Source organism: Zosterops lateralis (genome assembly GCF_965231275.1).
Source record: "Zosterops lateralis genome assembly, chromosome: 1".
Classification (NCBI taxonomy): Eukaryota; Metazoa; Chordata; class Aves; order Passeriformes; family Zosteropidae; genus Zosterops; species Zosterops lateralis.
The window spans coordinates 44,095,783-44,113,101 of record NC_139762.1 but is presented as its reverse complement, the minus strand read 5'-3'; the positions used below and the strand labels follow the sequence as shown (position 1 = coordinate 44,113,101).

Genomic DNA, 17,319 nt, shown 5'->3' with positions numbered 1-17,319 from the left:
TCTCAGGAAAGACTGTAAAAGCAGAATCTTTTTAAGACTGCAGATTGCATCAGCAATTAGAAATTAGTGATTTCTCTTGAAATTCATGAACGGTCTTTCTTTCTACTCCAGCTTGTGTCGAACTAGAGGTAACACATCTGTCAGTACTTTCCATTTGTACATCTTTATGAATTATTTTCAATAGGAGCATAAATGTGCCATCCCTCCAAAATTCAGTATTCTTTGATCCTTTCACAGGACTCTATTTCACAGCCCTGCTCTCTGCACCCCAAACTGTAGCATTACAATTCAAGGTACGAACAGGCTTGCAAAAACATCATCTCCATATTTTAAAGAGACATTGCACTCACCAAAATCCTGGTAAGCCAGTGGCTAAGAGTGAGGAATATTCTTCCTCCCCAGGCAGCTTAAGAGCTCATCAAGCCTGTCTATATTTACATTATAATCAACAGAGAATTTATCTTAAAATGAACTGTCCCTCTGGCCACATGAATTGCTCTCCAGACACCACTTATTGATCAGACAGCCTTTCATCATAATGGAACTTTTGGCAAGTAATTGTGAAACACAGTCAGGTTCTAGACATGACACTGATGAGCTGAATTCCAATCCAATTGTCATTACACTTCTCAGATCTATGGAAAAATGGACATTCAGGAAAAAATGGACTTTACCCTGAAATATACATCAAGGTAAGAGTAGAAGTGGGCAAAGCATCTGCCTGACTTGCAGGACTGCACCATAGTCCAGTGCTTCTCTGTTGTGAACACTTAGCTCAAGCACAGACATTTGCAAGGATTAGTTGTATCTTCACAGGCAGGTAGGCAGGAATCCAGCTCCCATTTATGCTCACAGCCTCCTTTGGAAACACAGCTCAAACTGCAAGGTGCAAAGAAATTTCTGAGTGACAGCCTATACTCCATGTAGATGTTGATGCTCCATAAATAGAAAGACTTTCCACACGTTATGCTTCCAGCTCACCCAGGAAAAACAAAATTCCTGTAACTCTCCCATTTCACATCAGTTGAACTGTATGATTTTCTAGATCAGTGGCTACAAAAGCCTTGTTTACAGAAGCCAAATAGGCTGTCACATTAAAAATAGTGTTAATGGCTTTTCCGACTATCAAGACATCAAAAAGCAATTACAACATGCAACCCTTATCCCTATTTCCTCCCAGTAAGGGTCTGGAAACAGCATTTCCTGTTTGGTACCCTGGAACCCAAGTCTTTGTCTATATTCATTAGGTCAAGTACAAAAGTAATCTGGCAGTATTTCCACACATAGCCATGTAAGAAATCAGTTTCTCATTTGTTCACTTCCCTATCCTTCTTCTTTATGCTTTCTGTTTATGGTGTTTGTCAGCTACCAAGCTGCTACAGGGCTCAAGTTTGGGTCCAAGTTTCAGATTAATTCAGTAAAGCCTGCTCCCTCTGCCCAAGAACAGCAAATAAAACCAGGCCATTTACTCTGGCCTGACATTTCTATCAGAAGAGAAATAAATTAATTAGTAACCCACTTCTAATATTTAGCTCAGAGGTCCTTTTCTGCACTTGAGTCCTTGCTTTAAAAGGCTTGCTGCAAGATTATTCTCTGCCCAGTAAAACTGTCATCTATAAATGCATGCAAAAAAAGCTAGAAAATCCAAATAACCAGACTGCAAAAGCTTTCTCCAAGGACAATTTTATATGTACAAGTATAAAATGTCTACTTCTCAACCCTCAGCCTTCATCCCAAAAAACATTTTTTTTCCATCAGTGATTTCTAATGTAATAAATAGTAACAATCTGAGTTGTCAGCAACACTGCAGCATTCAAGGAAAAGTTTTGTTCTAAAAGATCTCATCCTCTAACCTCTTTTCATCCATAGCTTGGTAGGGAATGTCAATGTTTTCTGCTTCCTGAGATCCCAGTTCAGCCTTGCTGAACTCTAAGCACTTCATTAATTGCCTGCTCTGAAGCCAAGTGAAGTTTTCACTCCACTCTTAGAGAAGTTATAAAACTCAGTCAAGCACTCCAAACAAACTAATATTGGGTGTGTTCAGCCAGGACTTCCAACAGCATTTTCACCCCTCCTGGCTCTGGCCTCAGCCTTAAGACCTGCACCATGGCCAATGAAAATCACGGGACAAACTTCCACAGAACTCTCTCAAAACCTGCTGCACCACGGAAAGGTGCAGATGGGTGCTTTCTGGGAACTGAGTTTACCCAGACTACTTTAAGCACTGGGAGTTGTGGGACAAGAAGTTTTCCATTCATGGAACTCTCAGCTGCTCTATGCAATCCAGTCAGTGCCTGGGAGATTTTACAGCTGCAGTAAGTACACCTTAGTGTTCCCTATTTACTGTTCAGCTGTAACAAATCAGATACATTATGGCTTGAATCAGCCCCACAACAAGCAGGTATCCTGCAATCAGTGATGGTACCTATCAACACCACCAGCAGGACTCCACCAAAGGCTGCCAGCAGCCATCTGCTGCTCTGAATCACTGGGTTTGCTCATCTCAGGTGCACACCTCTCACATACTGTCAGGGAACGATCAAGGGTTGTAGAAGGGCACAAGGATGCCTTTGAAATAGCCAAGGAAAATAAGAATTCATTTGTATTCTCAAGTTGTCACTGTTTCTTTTGTCACCTACCCCAACACAAGTTTTTGTTATGCCAGCTAGAGAGAGGTAGGTGGCAGATGTGACAGCTGTCACTGTCCACCAAAATTCAGCAGTTTAGCACTCAGGAGCTCTAAGCAACTCCTTAAATGCTTCTGGTTTTTTCACGTATCAATTCTGAGAATCAAAAGTTATCTATTTCTGGACTTTGCTCATATTGAGCAGGAATTACAGCTAGGGAAAATGACAGCTGGCATACACACACTGCAAAGGTGGGGGTCCCCTCATAAACACAGAAGTCACCAGATCTGCAAATCATAACCAAATTATACAGGGACAATAACACAAACAGTGTCCTGGAGTTCATTTTCTCATTAATATATACCAGGTTTTCTATCTCTCCCCAATACACAGCTAGCATCCTTTCTGTTCCATTTCTTCATCGGACAGCTGGATTTTAAAATTCACTCTGAAATAGAGGCTTTCTTATAACTGAAAAGCTTCTGCAACAGAACAGAGCTGTTGCACTGATGACTTAAGACAATATGAACATTGTATGGCATGAGAGCATGTTTGGAATAGCAAGCTCAGCTTCATTGGCATATTAAGGAAATAACAGAACAAAGGTTTTTAACTTGGATTTTTTGGTTCTTTTATGCTAAAATAAACCTTTCTTTTTTTAACAGAGATTAGATAAATGACAGGAAAATTCTTCCTGACATCTGCTAGAAAGAATACTGCCTTTCTTTGTTAGTGCAGCTCTTCTGTAGGTTTAAAAAGACTTTACAAAGCAGGTAGGACCTTGTCTAAATTCCAAAGTTAAAATTCAGGATAAAGCAGCAAGCAAGCTTAAAATGCAACACACAATTTTGAGTAATTCTACATTCAAATACATCACATTTTTAAAGCAAAGTGACTGGTTCAATTTAGTCCATACTAAGAACAGGTTATACTAAAACTGGAACATGTCCCTGTTTTTCCAGTGTAACCACTCCCATAACACATGTACTCAGGAATGGGCATCCCCACACAATTATTCTGGCACAATTCCAAATGCAGATATGCCTTAAGACATTGTTTATCCCTGTAAAATAGATGGCAATAACTTTTTTTATTTTATTTTCTGCAGAGAGCTACTCCACTACTATAGCACCACCACCAGAGTTGTTCCAGAAGCAGCCAAGGCTCAGATCATTTAACCTTAGGCTTCATAATCTTCACAGCTTCATTTCCTACATGTCACGTATCTGGACCAAAATAAAAATTCAATCTTTCAGAAACTGTGCCTCATACACCACCAGAGAACACAAAGCATGGAAAAGGCAGATGCTGGGGCAAGTTTCTATTATTACCCTCTGAGTGGCGTGGTTGAGCATCTCTTGCCAGGCAGAGTCAAACTGACGCTTGTCATCTTCCAGCAGCCTCTGCTCAGCGAGCGAAATGGTCTCTTTGGCAGCACGCAGCACCTCCGTGGCCCTCTGAAAGTCCTGAGTCGCCCTCTGAGCCTCCAACTGTGCCTAAGGGAAAAAAAAGGTTGAGATCAGAGACAAAGGAACCCTCACAGTCACATTTAGAAGATGTATGACACTAATCCCAAGACTTTTTAAAAGAGCCACACCGGCGTCACTGTTTCGCAAACTTTTACCTGAAACGACGTATTTTTCACTGGAGTAAGTCCTGCTAAGACAGCAGCTCCCACCCAAAGAGGACGTTTGCCAAGAAGTGTCTCATGGTGTTTGTGATCAAAAAACTCACAGCTAATAGCCTACAAATAAGCACCTGGCTGAGAGATAATACCTAATGATGTAGGTTTAATCACTGATAAACAAACCAAAAGAAAGTGAAATAGCAAACTAATGGCATGTAAAGAATACACTGAGAATGGCACTCCCTGAGTTTAGTCAGGGTGGATTTTTATCTGATATACCATTAATCACGCTGAGGAAATATTTTGGAATTATAACCTTGCTATGAAGAATAAACAAGTTCTCTGAGATGGTGACTGCTTAATTCTTTGGGCGTTTTTTACTTTGTTATTGCTGGAACAGAACAAGTAAGTTCCCAGCACACAGACACAAGAATAACCAAGGGAATTTTTAAAAAAATCTTTTCCTGAATTTTTCCACATTATATATTTCATAAATTTTTATTTAAAGGAGTATTTTTGGGCTGTTTTTGCTCAGAAATACAACCCTTCCAATGTAAGCCTCACATTCAATTAACTGAACATCCAGCACCGTGAAGACAGTTTTCATTTACACTTCATTGATTTTTCAAAAATAAATTGGAATTACCCAGCCCATACTATGAAAAAAAGTCTTTGACCAGAAACGACTGACAGAACAAAATAATGAATAAAACTTTACATATCATGATAAACGCAGAAGGAATCTGAGAATCAAACACCAGAAAGGACTCTGACATACAGAATACCACACTGAGGAAGATAGAAGTCTTATGAATAAAGGAAAAGGTGAAGAAATGGTGGTCATTAGGAAGTCGCTAAAAATCCCTGATACAAAATAAGTGGAACAACAGCGCATTTCTTCAGCAAACAGCTGGCTACACCCCCTCAACACCAGCTGCAAATACCTTCACACTTGAGACACCACAGTTATTTGTAAAGGTAATGGAAAAAACCCTCCCTCCCTGCCCCATGGCAGGGGAGATGGACTCATAACTTAAACACAAGTCTCAAAAGGAAATAAAGCACACCAAGTTTCCCTCACGATGTCCTGAAATAGCAGCAAGCTCTTCTTCCTTCCTTTCCTCTCTCACATGGAGGTACTTCACCCCAAGGTAACCATGCAAAAATAGCAATTGTGTGTCAGAGGTCCTTCAGTTACTAGCTAGAAAGGGAAATCAAAGTCACCACAATCAGAGCAGTAACTTCCTTCCAACCAAGACCCCTGATGCATTTCCTTCTCAAGTGCCTGGTGGTGTTTTCCACAGAGAAGTTCATTGAACCATGCTCTTCGCTGTTCTCAGGCAGTTTACACCATATCACCCTGCCTACAACCTTTATGAAGAGCCAGGGCACTAAAGTGTTAATTTCCAAGCAGAACTGCACATTCCAAGGCAGCACAGATCTTTGGGCCAAGGTTAGTGGATGCACAGCATCCTGGTACAAGTTCAATGCCAACACGATCTCTTCTCTCTGAAAAAAAACCCCACATGTTACATCTCCTCTTCACCCCAGTCACCAGCTGCCTGTTTCCAATGTATTAATACATTTTACAAATTCAGAATAAGCCTGACTATAGAATGTTTTTATTTAGCCATTAACTAAACTAAACCGTAACACCCAGTAAGCACAAGAAAGCCATCTGGGGATCTTTAAACAAAGCTCAACCTAGGCTTCCAACAAAGAATACAACAAAAAGCCTGAATTTTAGTCTCCATAATACCTACAAAATTTTTCCATCCAGTAAGTTTGACCTATGCTAGTAAAGGAATCAAATACAAATAAAGGCCCAAAGTATCCCACAGAAGTAATTTGAGATGGGATTTTAAGATGGGCAATAAAATGCAAGACTCCAAGAAGAGCCTGCACCAGAGTAGAACAGTGCTGAGGATGTTTGGAGGAAGAGCAAGGCCAAGTTTCATGGAAGACTCTATGAGAGGGAGCCAGGTCCAGTAGCTTCCAGCAATAAAGCTGTGAAAGCAGCTTCAGCTCCTTGGCTGCCCTGCTGCATGAGCAGGCCTGCCCATGCAAGATTTGACCTACAAACACACAAAACCAGACTGGAGACCCATTCCCAGCACAGCCAGAACCTCCTCAGCAAGTAACTGCTTTTGAAACTCAGTACAACCAGATCCCAGGGGCAATGCAAGCACAGAAGTACAGTTTTCTCACCATAACTGCATCAGCACTTGAAAGTTTCTGTTGGCACAGATACCTGGGTCAGGGATCAAGACATCTAAGCCAGCAAAAAGCCTGTAGAGCATTAGGAGCTGAGATACTTAATCCCCATGGAAAATAACATAGTGGTAGCCTGCAGTACTAGTAGGTCATCCAATGAAGGCCTTAATGGAAAATTGACTCCAAAACAAGAAAACTGTCTTTATGATAAAAAAAACAGAAGCCAAATTTACAATTCAGTTGTATTTCTGCTTGCACCTGGACCTGTAGGATGCTGACAGCTGGAGTTGTAAACAGGCAGGCCCACAACTCTAGGCCCCAGAACCCATTCAGCTTCATGCCCTCTAACTGCGTGGCTAAATAGAAAACTGAAACAAAATCATACTCAAACACCCCCTCCCAGCTGCATTTGTTGAATACTGCTCTGCAGTGGCAATTTGGAAACACCGTTTTGTTTTTGAGCAACACAGTTAGTACAAATAGCAATTTAGCTTCAACAGTTATCTGAAGTCATTCTACAGTCTTTACTTTAAGCAGCTTAGTGAAAGTCTGAGAAAGAAAAAAAACAGTTCTAGGGTAAAGAATGATACATTTGTCATTAGAAAAACATCAACAGGTTTGTGGCTTTGCCAATGTGAAAAAGGATACTCAAACACTTTCTTTTGTGTTCTAGTACAGTTACCCAGTAATTAGCCTTCATTTAAAACTCCCTCCAGCATGCACAAGTTGTTCTGCACCATCACAACCAAGTTGCTCCCAGTCCTAAGTCCACAGCTCACTCCATTTGATGGAAAAGAGAGTAGTCATGTTCTTCACATGCTTTTAAAACCTCAGAGAAACCAGCAGGAGCTTGCATCTCCATCCAGCCTCCTCATATTGCACATAAACTTTACTACTTTAGAGAGTGGCTGTTTCTCTCAAGACTAAAATCCAAAATTCAAATGAATGGCTGAAAACTAGGTTGTCTTTCATCACAAACTTGTGTTTGAGTTGAGAGGTTTAGCCTTGGGGCAGAATGACAGAAAATGTACTAGGGTTGAGGACAAAAATTGCTAAGGGAGGTTGGAGGCAAGTAGGATGTCAACTTTCTGCCTATCATCAATATTGCTGGTGCTTGATGGAGTCTACTCAATACAGAAGTGAGGATCTCTTTCATTATAGTCAGAAGAGCCAGTCCAGTGAAACCTCTGTTTGAAAATAAGCAAGTCCTGACACCTTGGGAACTGGGGGACCTGTGCCCCAGCTCCCACTGCCATGGTGACACTGCTCATTGTGGTTCATGATCGGTGCTTTCTGCCACGAAACTCAAGTGAATGTCTTCACCACTGCAGACCCCTTCTGTATCAGTGTAAAATATAAAATAGGAGTCCTTAAGAAACATTATTAGGCAGCCACAGGGATTGAAGCTAAGGAGAATCCCACTGACACAGCACATCTGTCACATGCCATCTACACAGAGCATCAACTCTTCCTGCCACTTTGTTTGTCCCTCCTCTGCAACTCAGTCTTCTACAAGCAAGCAGCTCCAGACACATCTCCCATAACAGTAAATCCCTTCCCTACAAGCAGCAGCACATGCAGAAGTCCTGCTCTGCCCACTCAGCCCCCTCCTCATAGCCAAGAGCTCTTTACACTGCTATCCAACCTGTGCTGTTCTGCACGTGTGACCTCCTCTCACCAGCTCATCTGCCTCCCTCATCTCCCAGGCTCTGACAGGCACAGCCCTGAACTTCCCAGGCAGCTCCCAAAGACTCAGAAGTGACATGCAGCAGCAGCACTCACAGAAGCAAATTGTGCACTGTGGTATAAAGCATGTCAGCTTAGAAAATAAATTATGTAAAATTAAAGGGGTACTGACAGGGTTCATAACTGGCAAGCTATTAATGTATTCCTGAAAGGTGCTCAGTCCTGACAAATCCCTTTTGGGGGATAAAAGCTGCACCCTCATGGGCAGTCTTCTGCTTAGCCTACACAGGGCCTTGCACAGAAGGGAACCATGCATGACAGCCAGATTACACTGTCAGCTAGAAACTAGCAAAGTGCTAGGCCACGGCAAGCTAACAAAAGAAAGCAAAACCAGGCACTTTTAAAATGTAGTCCTCCTCAAACCGGCAGCACCATACAGACATCTGCTCATCCACTTTCAGAGCAGAAAACTGTGCACTCTTTTATTATTAAATATAATTTTCTGATTAGTCCACATAGCTTCTTTTGACCCAAGTCCTCTTTGTAGTCAGAGACCCTGCCCAGCTACTAATAGAGGATTTTCCCCCACCTTCCCATATATATCTTGAACCTATGACATATCTCCATTTCATCTCATCTCTATTTTTGTTTTTGTTTCTGCACAGTATCACTGAAACATGGTACAACACAGCTATAACATTCCTCTGAGGTTAACCAACATCTAATGTACCCTGGTAAGCACTGCTCAGTCTCTGCTCAGTTCACTGGCACATGAACACACCTGCACACAGCTAATAGCTCAGCCAAGCTGCCCTAAATAGATGCAGTGGGTTTATTTTGTGGAGACAAGCCTGTGCAGAATTTGTCCCCTTGGCTGCCTCACCAGAGGACCAGACCTCAAGTATTGATATTTCATGGAAAGGGCATCACAACACAACTAGAAATTTTCCCATTAGAAACACCAATCAGCAAAGATCAGATATTTTCAAAACTGGCTTCTCACTTATCCAGGTGAATCTCTCATCCTGCACTGCCAAGGCCTTGACATCCACTTTATTTCAGCATCTCTAAGTTATTGCCAATGGAAGACATGAACAATCTCTGTTTATGAAATCACTGTAAGTTGGAATGTGAAGGGAACACACAGCTGCTGCTCAGAACAAGGCACCAGCACACCACGTTATGGCCCAAGGCCTTTGCTCTAGAAAGCACTTGTTTGTTACTGTGAAGCCAATGTTTCTCCCACTCATTAATCTTTAAAACAATAGTTTAATTGCTACCAGCAAACATGTACTGGCTTACTAGCAGATAGATAATGATAAACCATGTTCCAATTCCACTCTTCAGAAGGAATCAAGTTTCAGATGTTTTCCTTCTGGCTCCCTTTCCTTCTTTAATCAACATCCCACGTTAATTTGCTGTGAAAAGTACAACAAGGGAACATGTTTTGAAACAGGAACTTCACTCCAGCAATCACCCACCAGAGCTGCTGCAGTAGTGCCTGTGTTCAGGGATCGCTCTGATGGCAGTGACTGCACCAAGGCATCCGGCACAAGCTCCTGGCAGGGACGAGGACAGCAGGATCATCACTCACTGACCACAGCATCTCCATCTTACCCACCACTGCAGCAGATTTGGTGACTCAGAAGCTTACAAGGTGGAGGCATTTGAGTGCTCACAGCATCACTCACAGCAACCAGCCACTGAGTGTTGCTATTTCAGCTTCAGTTCTCCTCAAGTTGTTTTAATTTAGCTGGCAGGCAGGAAGAAGAGCAGCAACCCAGATGTCAGCACAAGGGCTCATAATGCTCCACATCCAAACAAATAACAACCTTGACATTGGCACTGCTCCATCCACGGCAAATCTGCGAATGACACTAAGTCAGAGGGGGTGGTTGAAAAGGCAGAACCTCAGCCTAGATGGACCCTGTGAAACTTGACAGGGCCAAGAGACACTTTACAACAAGGAGACCTGTAGAGTCTTGCACTTTGGGTGGAATAATCCCACAGTCAGCCCTGCCAAAAAGGACCTGCACATTACAACAGGTGTCAGGCTGAGAAAGCTGAGAAGGTGCAGTCTCATTGGGAGTAATGCAAACCATGTCCTAGGCTGAACTAAGAGGGCCATGGCTGGCCAATCCTGCAGACAGGTTACACAGAAGGGTTTCAAATCCCCACCTCTGGCACCAAAGCCATGGCTGATGCAATCCAGCAACGTGACAGTTCTGCTTTGAGCAGAAAGTTGAGATCTGATGACCTCCAAAGGTCCTGTACAACCAGTATTTCTATCAAATACCACCATACTTCTCTTAGTTTCTCATAAACTGAAGAACATTTTTGCAAAAACTTTGCAGTGATGCTGAATGTTCTCCTAGATAGTCAGACGTATTCATTTTCCTGAATAAACAGACTAGTGGTGCAACTGGGGGGTAAAGGGTTGATTTGCTCTTCTTAAGGATCTTCCTCTCTTAAGGACTTTCCTTCTTATGACCTTACTTCCCCCTCTTCCTATAGCCTAAAAACTCTGATCCAAACCAGGATAGAAAAGTAGTAAAAACACCCCAGAAACCCCTTCTAGCTATACTTTTATAAACAACTTTAAAATCTAAGGCCTTGGGAGTGATCTCATTTTGACAGATCTACGAGGCCTGCATAATCTACGATGACTGTTTGTATCAAAAAATACAGTCTCTCAAGAGTCTGAAATCTTCTGTTCTTTAAGCAGTTTATTATAAAGCAATACAATTGAACATGGGTTAGAATTTGTTTTTTCGAAAGCAGATTGAAAGACTTTTAACTGGATGGAGAAGGCAAAGGGGAGGAAATGGTGAAAAGAAGACTTGCTACAGTTTTGTAGAACACAAACCATTTCCTCCCAACTACATAAATAATGAAAGGCCTATGAAACCCTATAGCCATACAGTTCCTTAGTCTCTGCTTTTGATTAGGTGTCTTATTCTTGTGCTGGGCTTTTTGGCCCCTTACATGCATCCTCCCCTTCTCTTCTAACAGCCAAACTGCTGTAGAACTGACCTGACTCCTGGTTCTGTGTTACATTCCTGTAGTCCATAAAAAGGCACAGGAAATAAGAGCAGACCTATACAAAGCATGTTTCAAGACACATCTAGCCCTGTGCTAAAGTTAGGTGGTATGTCTAACTCCTTTAAGACAGGATCACGAGTGTGTTCGAAGACCCAGCAGGTTGAGGGCACAACCAAGAGCTCATTCATCAGCTGCTTCTTTTACCAGCATGCAGACAGCTGGACGCCTCTAAGGCAGAATCCCTCCTCCCTTCTTTGGGAGCTGTGGAAGGAAATGAGAAAGAAAGTATCTGACCACACAGTTTCTGAACAGGGTTTAAGTTCCCTTAAACACTGTTAAGACCAGTTCTGGACTGGACTGAACAATCAGCTGCCAGCCCTTCCCAGTTCTCTGGCAGCTCCCATCTAGGTTGTAACCACGATCCTGTGAAAGGAGGGCAAGGATATCCCCTCTGAGCTGATCACTGCCACTGTGCAGCCAGACATCTGAAACCTGCTGCTCTCCTCACTGCTTTTAACTGATGTAGCTCCTTGCCTTACAGGAATAGGGAGGCAATGCTCACTTGGGCACAGAGATTGCATGGGAGACACTACCCCAAGCCTTTTGCCCCTCCTTTGTTTTTCATGTGGTTGTTGAGAGATGCTGGTGTGCTTGGAGTTACTCACAGTAATTAACCAGTCTATGGCACCAGACTATGACACATGGTTCAGTCTAATACCACCCAGGCACAGCCTTCTTGGGCATTCACTGCCATCTGCTTGTTAGTTGTGCAATTGTTTGTGGCCAAAATTATTAGGCTGTTGCTTTCTGGAAGAGGGGATGATAGAATATGTCCAGGTTTTGAACTCCAAAGTAAAATATCTTAGCAAGAGAGAAAAACACCAAGATAATCCTCCCTGCCCTGTGCACCTGCATTCAGAGAGCTTAGGCAGTGAGTCAGCGAGTCTAGAGCTTACAGCTGGTTTCTAGGTTTACAGAGGCTCTACATGCTCATCTGCACCTGGCAGCAGCCTGCTTTGCTGGAATTAAATATAGAAGCAAGGAACAACTCCCACAAATACACGCTGCAAGAGTACACCACCTGCTTTAGTGGCTTTTGCTAATTATCCAAGATAATCAACATTCAGCACATACAGATGCAACAGGTATGTTCAGGAGAAACACTGGATCCTTGTCTCATGGAATTGCCACCAAAGCAGCAAATGTTTTTACGTAGAAGTTTCCAGAGTGTTGGCAAGGGATTGGCAGCCTGGTTCTGAAAGCATATCTTGAGCATGCATATTGGCATAAGCAAAGAAAAGGCATGTGGGTAGGAGTTTCACCTGGCTGATGGGCTGTCCTGAACATGTTCTCCCAGTTCCCAGAAAGCCTCAGCAACACCCACCAGCAACTGCCTCTCCTCAATACCAGGAACATGCTCTGGAAGAACATTCTAGGCTGACCTTGTCCACCTTTGCACGCTCACAGACACTTTTGAGACAGTCATTCTCCCAAGGGACACGCTGAAGATAACTACTGACCCTTCAACATTCTTCCTAGTTGAACTACACGACTCCATAGCACAGGTAAATAACAGGCTTGCTTCACTGAAACAAAAAAGTAGCAGGCGGTGTCCTGGACTAATGAAGGGCTAAGTCCATTCCTCGAAGGAAAAAGTCTAGGTAGCAGCAGGAATAGGGAATATGTCAATTCCACTTCACAGCAATAAAATCCTCCTTTGAGAACAAGCCATTAGCACATTTCACCAAATTAAAAGAACCTTCAAGACAAACCAAACAACAAAACAATAACCAACCACCAGAAGTAGACACAGCTAAAAAAGGTGGACAATTCATCCACATCCTGGCAGCAAAACTTCTTGTTCAATAGTACTTTTTGTTTGCTGCAGTTTCTTACAGAAACTAAGTCAATGCAGAGCCATTCCCACATGCTAATTTCCTAATACAGAAATTAGACTCTTCAGATAATCTTTTTCAGCAAGAACAGACAAAAGCTTCAAAATTCATACTGTTTTACTGGAAGTCACAACGAAACACACCCAGAAGGCAGTAACCAACACCCACGTCTGTTTCAGCAGCAGACCTTAGCATGGGCATTTATCACTCCAAAATAAACTCCCAACTATTTAGACCACTGTACACAATAGACTTGGTTGGCTGAAAGAGTTCCCTGAAGTTGCAAGACTTGTGCAGCCTTCAGCAGTCATCCCTGAGCAAGTATCACACGAAACAAATACATAGGATATCACCCTGACCTCAAGCCACCCAGGCTCAAATGTCAACTACTATTTTTAATAGATTATCCTGTCTGTGGTTTACAATCTCTTGAAATAGCCTCTTCTAGAGGCCAGAAAAAAAAAATCAGGAGAGGAAATGGTGAGAGACAACAAAGCAAAGCAACCTTTCCTTTAAATTGTTTTTTCCTGTAGATTTGTGTTTTGGCAATAGCTGTGCAAGTGCTACAGTCACACAAAGGAATGCACAAACTAATCTCTCAGGCTTTTCCAAATCGAAGAGGATGTAAAATGATGTTACTCAAATCTTCATACAACAGCAGAGGGAAAAAGGGATTCTGTTCTATTTTCATATCCCAGCACCCTTTGAGAGCTGCTTACACTTTTCTGCCAGTCCCAGCATCTGTTATTGTATCTGTGGCTAAGCATAATAGCCAGACCATCTATATCACTTCTTTCTGCCTAAATCAGTTGAAATCTATCAAAAAACCCCAAATTTTTCTGCACTAGCCATCTTCTTGTTACTCCAAAGAACTGAGGGTATTTCCACACCAGCTTAACCCAGTATTCCATTACTTCAGACCTATTTGCACAATACTTTAGGTATTTCACAACAGAAAAAAAAAATTGTTGAAGGTAGGAAAAATAATTAGGTCATTTAATTCCCAACAATTAATGGAGAGCAGGTTGAACAGCTATCTGGCTTTGAACTACTGCCATCCACTATGGCTGAGAACTGATGGCAGCTTCGTAGGGTTGGAGAAAGTGGGAGAAAGAGACACCAAAAGAGAGTAATTTTCTTCAACTCTCCTAGATAAATTCTTAAAACAGTTTAAAGAGTATTTTCTTCTATTTCTGCAAAGAAAAGCAGAAGAAGGAAGAACCTCTAATTTACAGTGCACAGTCAAGAAACTTACAGGATGGAGCCCTCCAAGGCACATCAGCGAATAAGAAAACTAATTACAGTTTTTGTATCAATAGCTTATACAACCATCCCTCAACAAAACAGTGCCCACACAAACCAGATATGTAGGGTGTATGAATAGCAACCCAGAATAACTAGACCCATTCACTGAGGCACAGAGAGATACAGGTGATCTAACTTTTAGAGGGGGACACGCATACACACAGAACTTACTGACACAGATATTTCAACAAGTAAGTGGTTAAAATTAGTTCCCACTATCCAAATGTGCCAGGAACATTGTACTTGGAAACCATATCGTTACAGATGCCACCTCCTCTGCAGGAAATCTAAGCAACAGAGCACGAAATTTGAATCACCTACGGATTTTTTTCCATTCATCTGAGAAGCAGCAGTTGTCGGTGCTCCCAAACATAGGACAGATTAAGAGGGTAAAAACCTGCCAGCCACACTGACCTACTGTCCTGCATTAGTAAGGTTGATGGGAAGACAAACACATTAAGCAGCTTTCCTTCACTGATCAGATCTTTGGCACAACTTTCCCAAACTGACCAGGCAACATCTGTCATCTTCTTGGCAATTTAAGGACACCCAGTTTGACACACTCCAATATCACACTGCTCAACCAGGTGACAGAGCCAGAACACAAAAGTCACATTGAGTAAGGCTTTAAGTAAACAGATAATGTTAATAAATCAGCCAGGTAAAACCTAGCTTGTTGACCCAGGTAAGTGACCCTGAGTTCCCTGCTTCCTTGGCTTTGTTGCTACTTTGGCCTGAAGGAAAAGGCAACAGAACCATGATTCAAGACAAAATACAGTTTTTAAGTTTGAAGCATTCAGGTGGAACAAAGAGAGTACACCAAACACAAGCTCTGTGCAGCAGCAGTGGGACACTGAGCTCTGATGGCAGAGCAGTAACTCCCACATGCTGCTGACGGGGTTACAGATACAACTGTGCAAACATGACAGGAGAGCATGAGAGGCACTCCATCAAACCTTGAGCATGACAAAACATTTGCTTGACCGAATCCAAAGTACGTCCTGCTTTAGAAAAAGTTTACAGAATTCAGTGGATTCCCTGGTGAAAGTCCAGGAAGTGACTCCTCACCCTAAGTAACGTTACAGATTCCCTTGCTTGGCCAATGCCCTCTTCATCCATGCATCATGTGGGAAGGGAGATTAATATACTGAGAATGGCCTTTGGGATCACAGTGGTGGGAACTCCACATTTCACCAGAGGACTGACATCACATTGACATGGTTTCTCCAAGATTTAATGATGTGTTTTGTAATAAAAAAAACTAAAAACATTGGTGGGAAGAAGGGGTTCAGACCTAGAGCAGGCCCATAGGGAGCAAAAAGGAAAAAAGGACAAACAAATCTTTGTAGGCAAACAGGTACAACACAGCCTCAATGCTTCATCCTTTCAGGCACTTCTTGCACAGCTCACCCACGTTTCATCTCCTTACCATTTCTTCACAGCACTGAGCTTTCCAATGGCTCACACAGCAACTTCCATGTCTCTTTTCCCTTCAGAGCACACCAGTCATCTCTTCCCAGGCAAGGCTTGTGCTGCCTGCCTGCCTCCCTCCCATGCCTGGCCTGCAACAGTGCTAACCAAGACCATCACATCAGCCTCCATCCCACAGACACGTTTCTCAACCAAAGAAAGTCCCAGCCCAGGAAGGGAGCTTCTCTCCTCTCCCTCACCACCCCATCAATCCAAGTAATCTAAAAATCACAGCCATTTCCATATGGTTGATTTACAGACCCAGAGAGTGAGTCACTTCTCATGCCGTTCACCCCACCTTCCTAATCCAGACATCATTCCCTCCCATCTCCCACTGCCAAGAGGCTCCCCAAGACCCACCAGGGCTGCTGCAAGACAGCATCCTCAGTTAAAAGGGCAAAGAGTAAGCACAGCCAGGGCACAAACAACACAACCTACACTGCCAGTCTAGACTGGTTATGGCAAAAGCAGCAGCAACATCCATCCAAAATACAAACAATACAAAATGCAAAAAAACCAATCCAAGCGATCAGACAAAGGGAACACTTTTAAACTAAAAGGAGAGAGATTTAGATTACGTGTCAGGAAGAAATTATTTACTCAGAGAGTATTGAGGCACTGTAACAAGTTGCCCAGAGCAGCTGTCGATGCCCCATCCCTGGAAGTGTTCAAGGACAGGATGGCTTCAGCATTGAGCAACCTGGTCTAGTGGGTGGCAGCTGGCAGTTGTGCTGGAACTTGTTGATATTTAAGGTCCTTTCTAACCCAAACCAATTCATGATTGTATGATTATTTTACAACAATAACAGCACTGAACTATAGTCACAGAAAGCAGCTAAGTGCTCTGGGTGTTTGGTTTTTTCCTTAAACAGTTGGGAGAATTTGCAGAAAGTTTGTCAAAGTTTATTTTCAAGTTTCTGTATTCCTTCCTTTCAAAATGTGAATCCACCTGATAGTTACTTGGTTTATGAACAGTTAACCAGAAACACTTCTTCAGCCAGGAAAGGTCAGCTGGTTGTTCCTCTGTAACTGTGCCAATAATTTTGCTTTTTTTGCTCCATGGCACATCTCCAAACAGCAATGCAAGTCTGTCACAGTTCTGCTGACATTTAATTTTTGCTTCTCAAGTTCCTTCTCCCTCTGCCTTTTTTTTTTTTTTTTTTTTTTTTTTTTTTTTTTTTTTTTGCCAAGATAAGCTTACCAGATTACACAAATCAGTCTTAACTCCTTGTTGTCCTAAACATGAGCATCAGGACTTCAGCTCATGAAAGCAGGATGGAGAAGGAGATTCCTTATGACATGAGAAGTCAATATACCGATGTGTAACATATTTAGTCTCTAGGAACCAGAGGGAAAGACCTGCATATCTACCACTGTTGGAACTGGACCCAGGAGCTGTCATCCACACTCAATGCTGCCCTCCTTTTCCCAGCAGAGCCAGCTGGTGCTATGA

The 17,319-nt window shown here is 42.5% G+C and overlaps 1 protein-coding gene across 1 annotated transcript in view; it reads right to left on the bottom strand.

Moving 5' to 3' along the window:
• The window catches only part of SH3BP5 (SH3 domain binding protein 5), a 51,796-nt gene that overhangs the window by 15,958 nt on the left and 18,519 nt on the right, over positions 1-17,319 (bottom strand). The window contains exon 4 of the mRNA XM_083874666.1: positions 3,959-4,123. Coding sequence (XP_083730792.1) covers positions 3,959-4,123 — 165 coding nt within the window. The remainder of the gene's footprint in view (positions 1-3,958; positions 4,124-17,319) is intronic.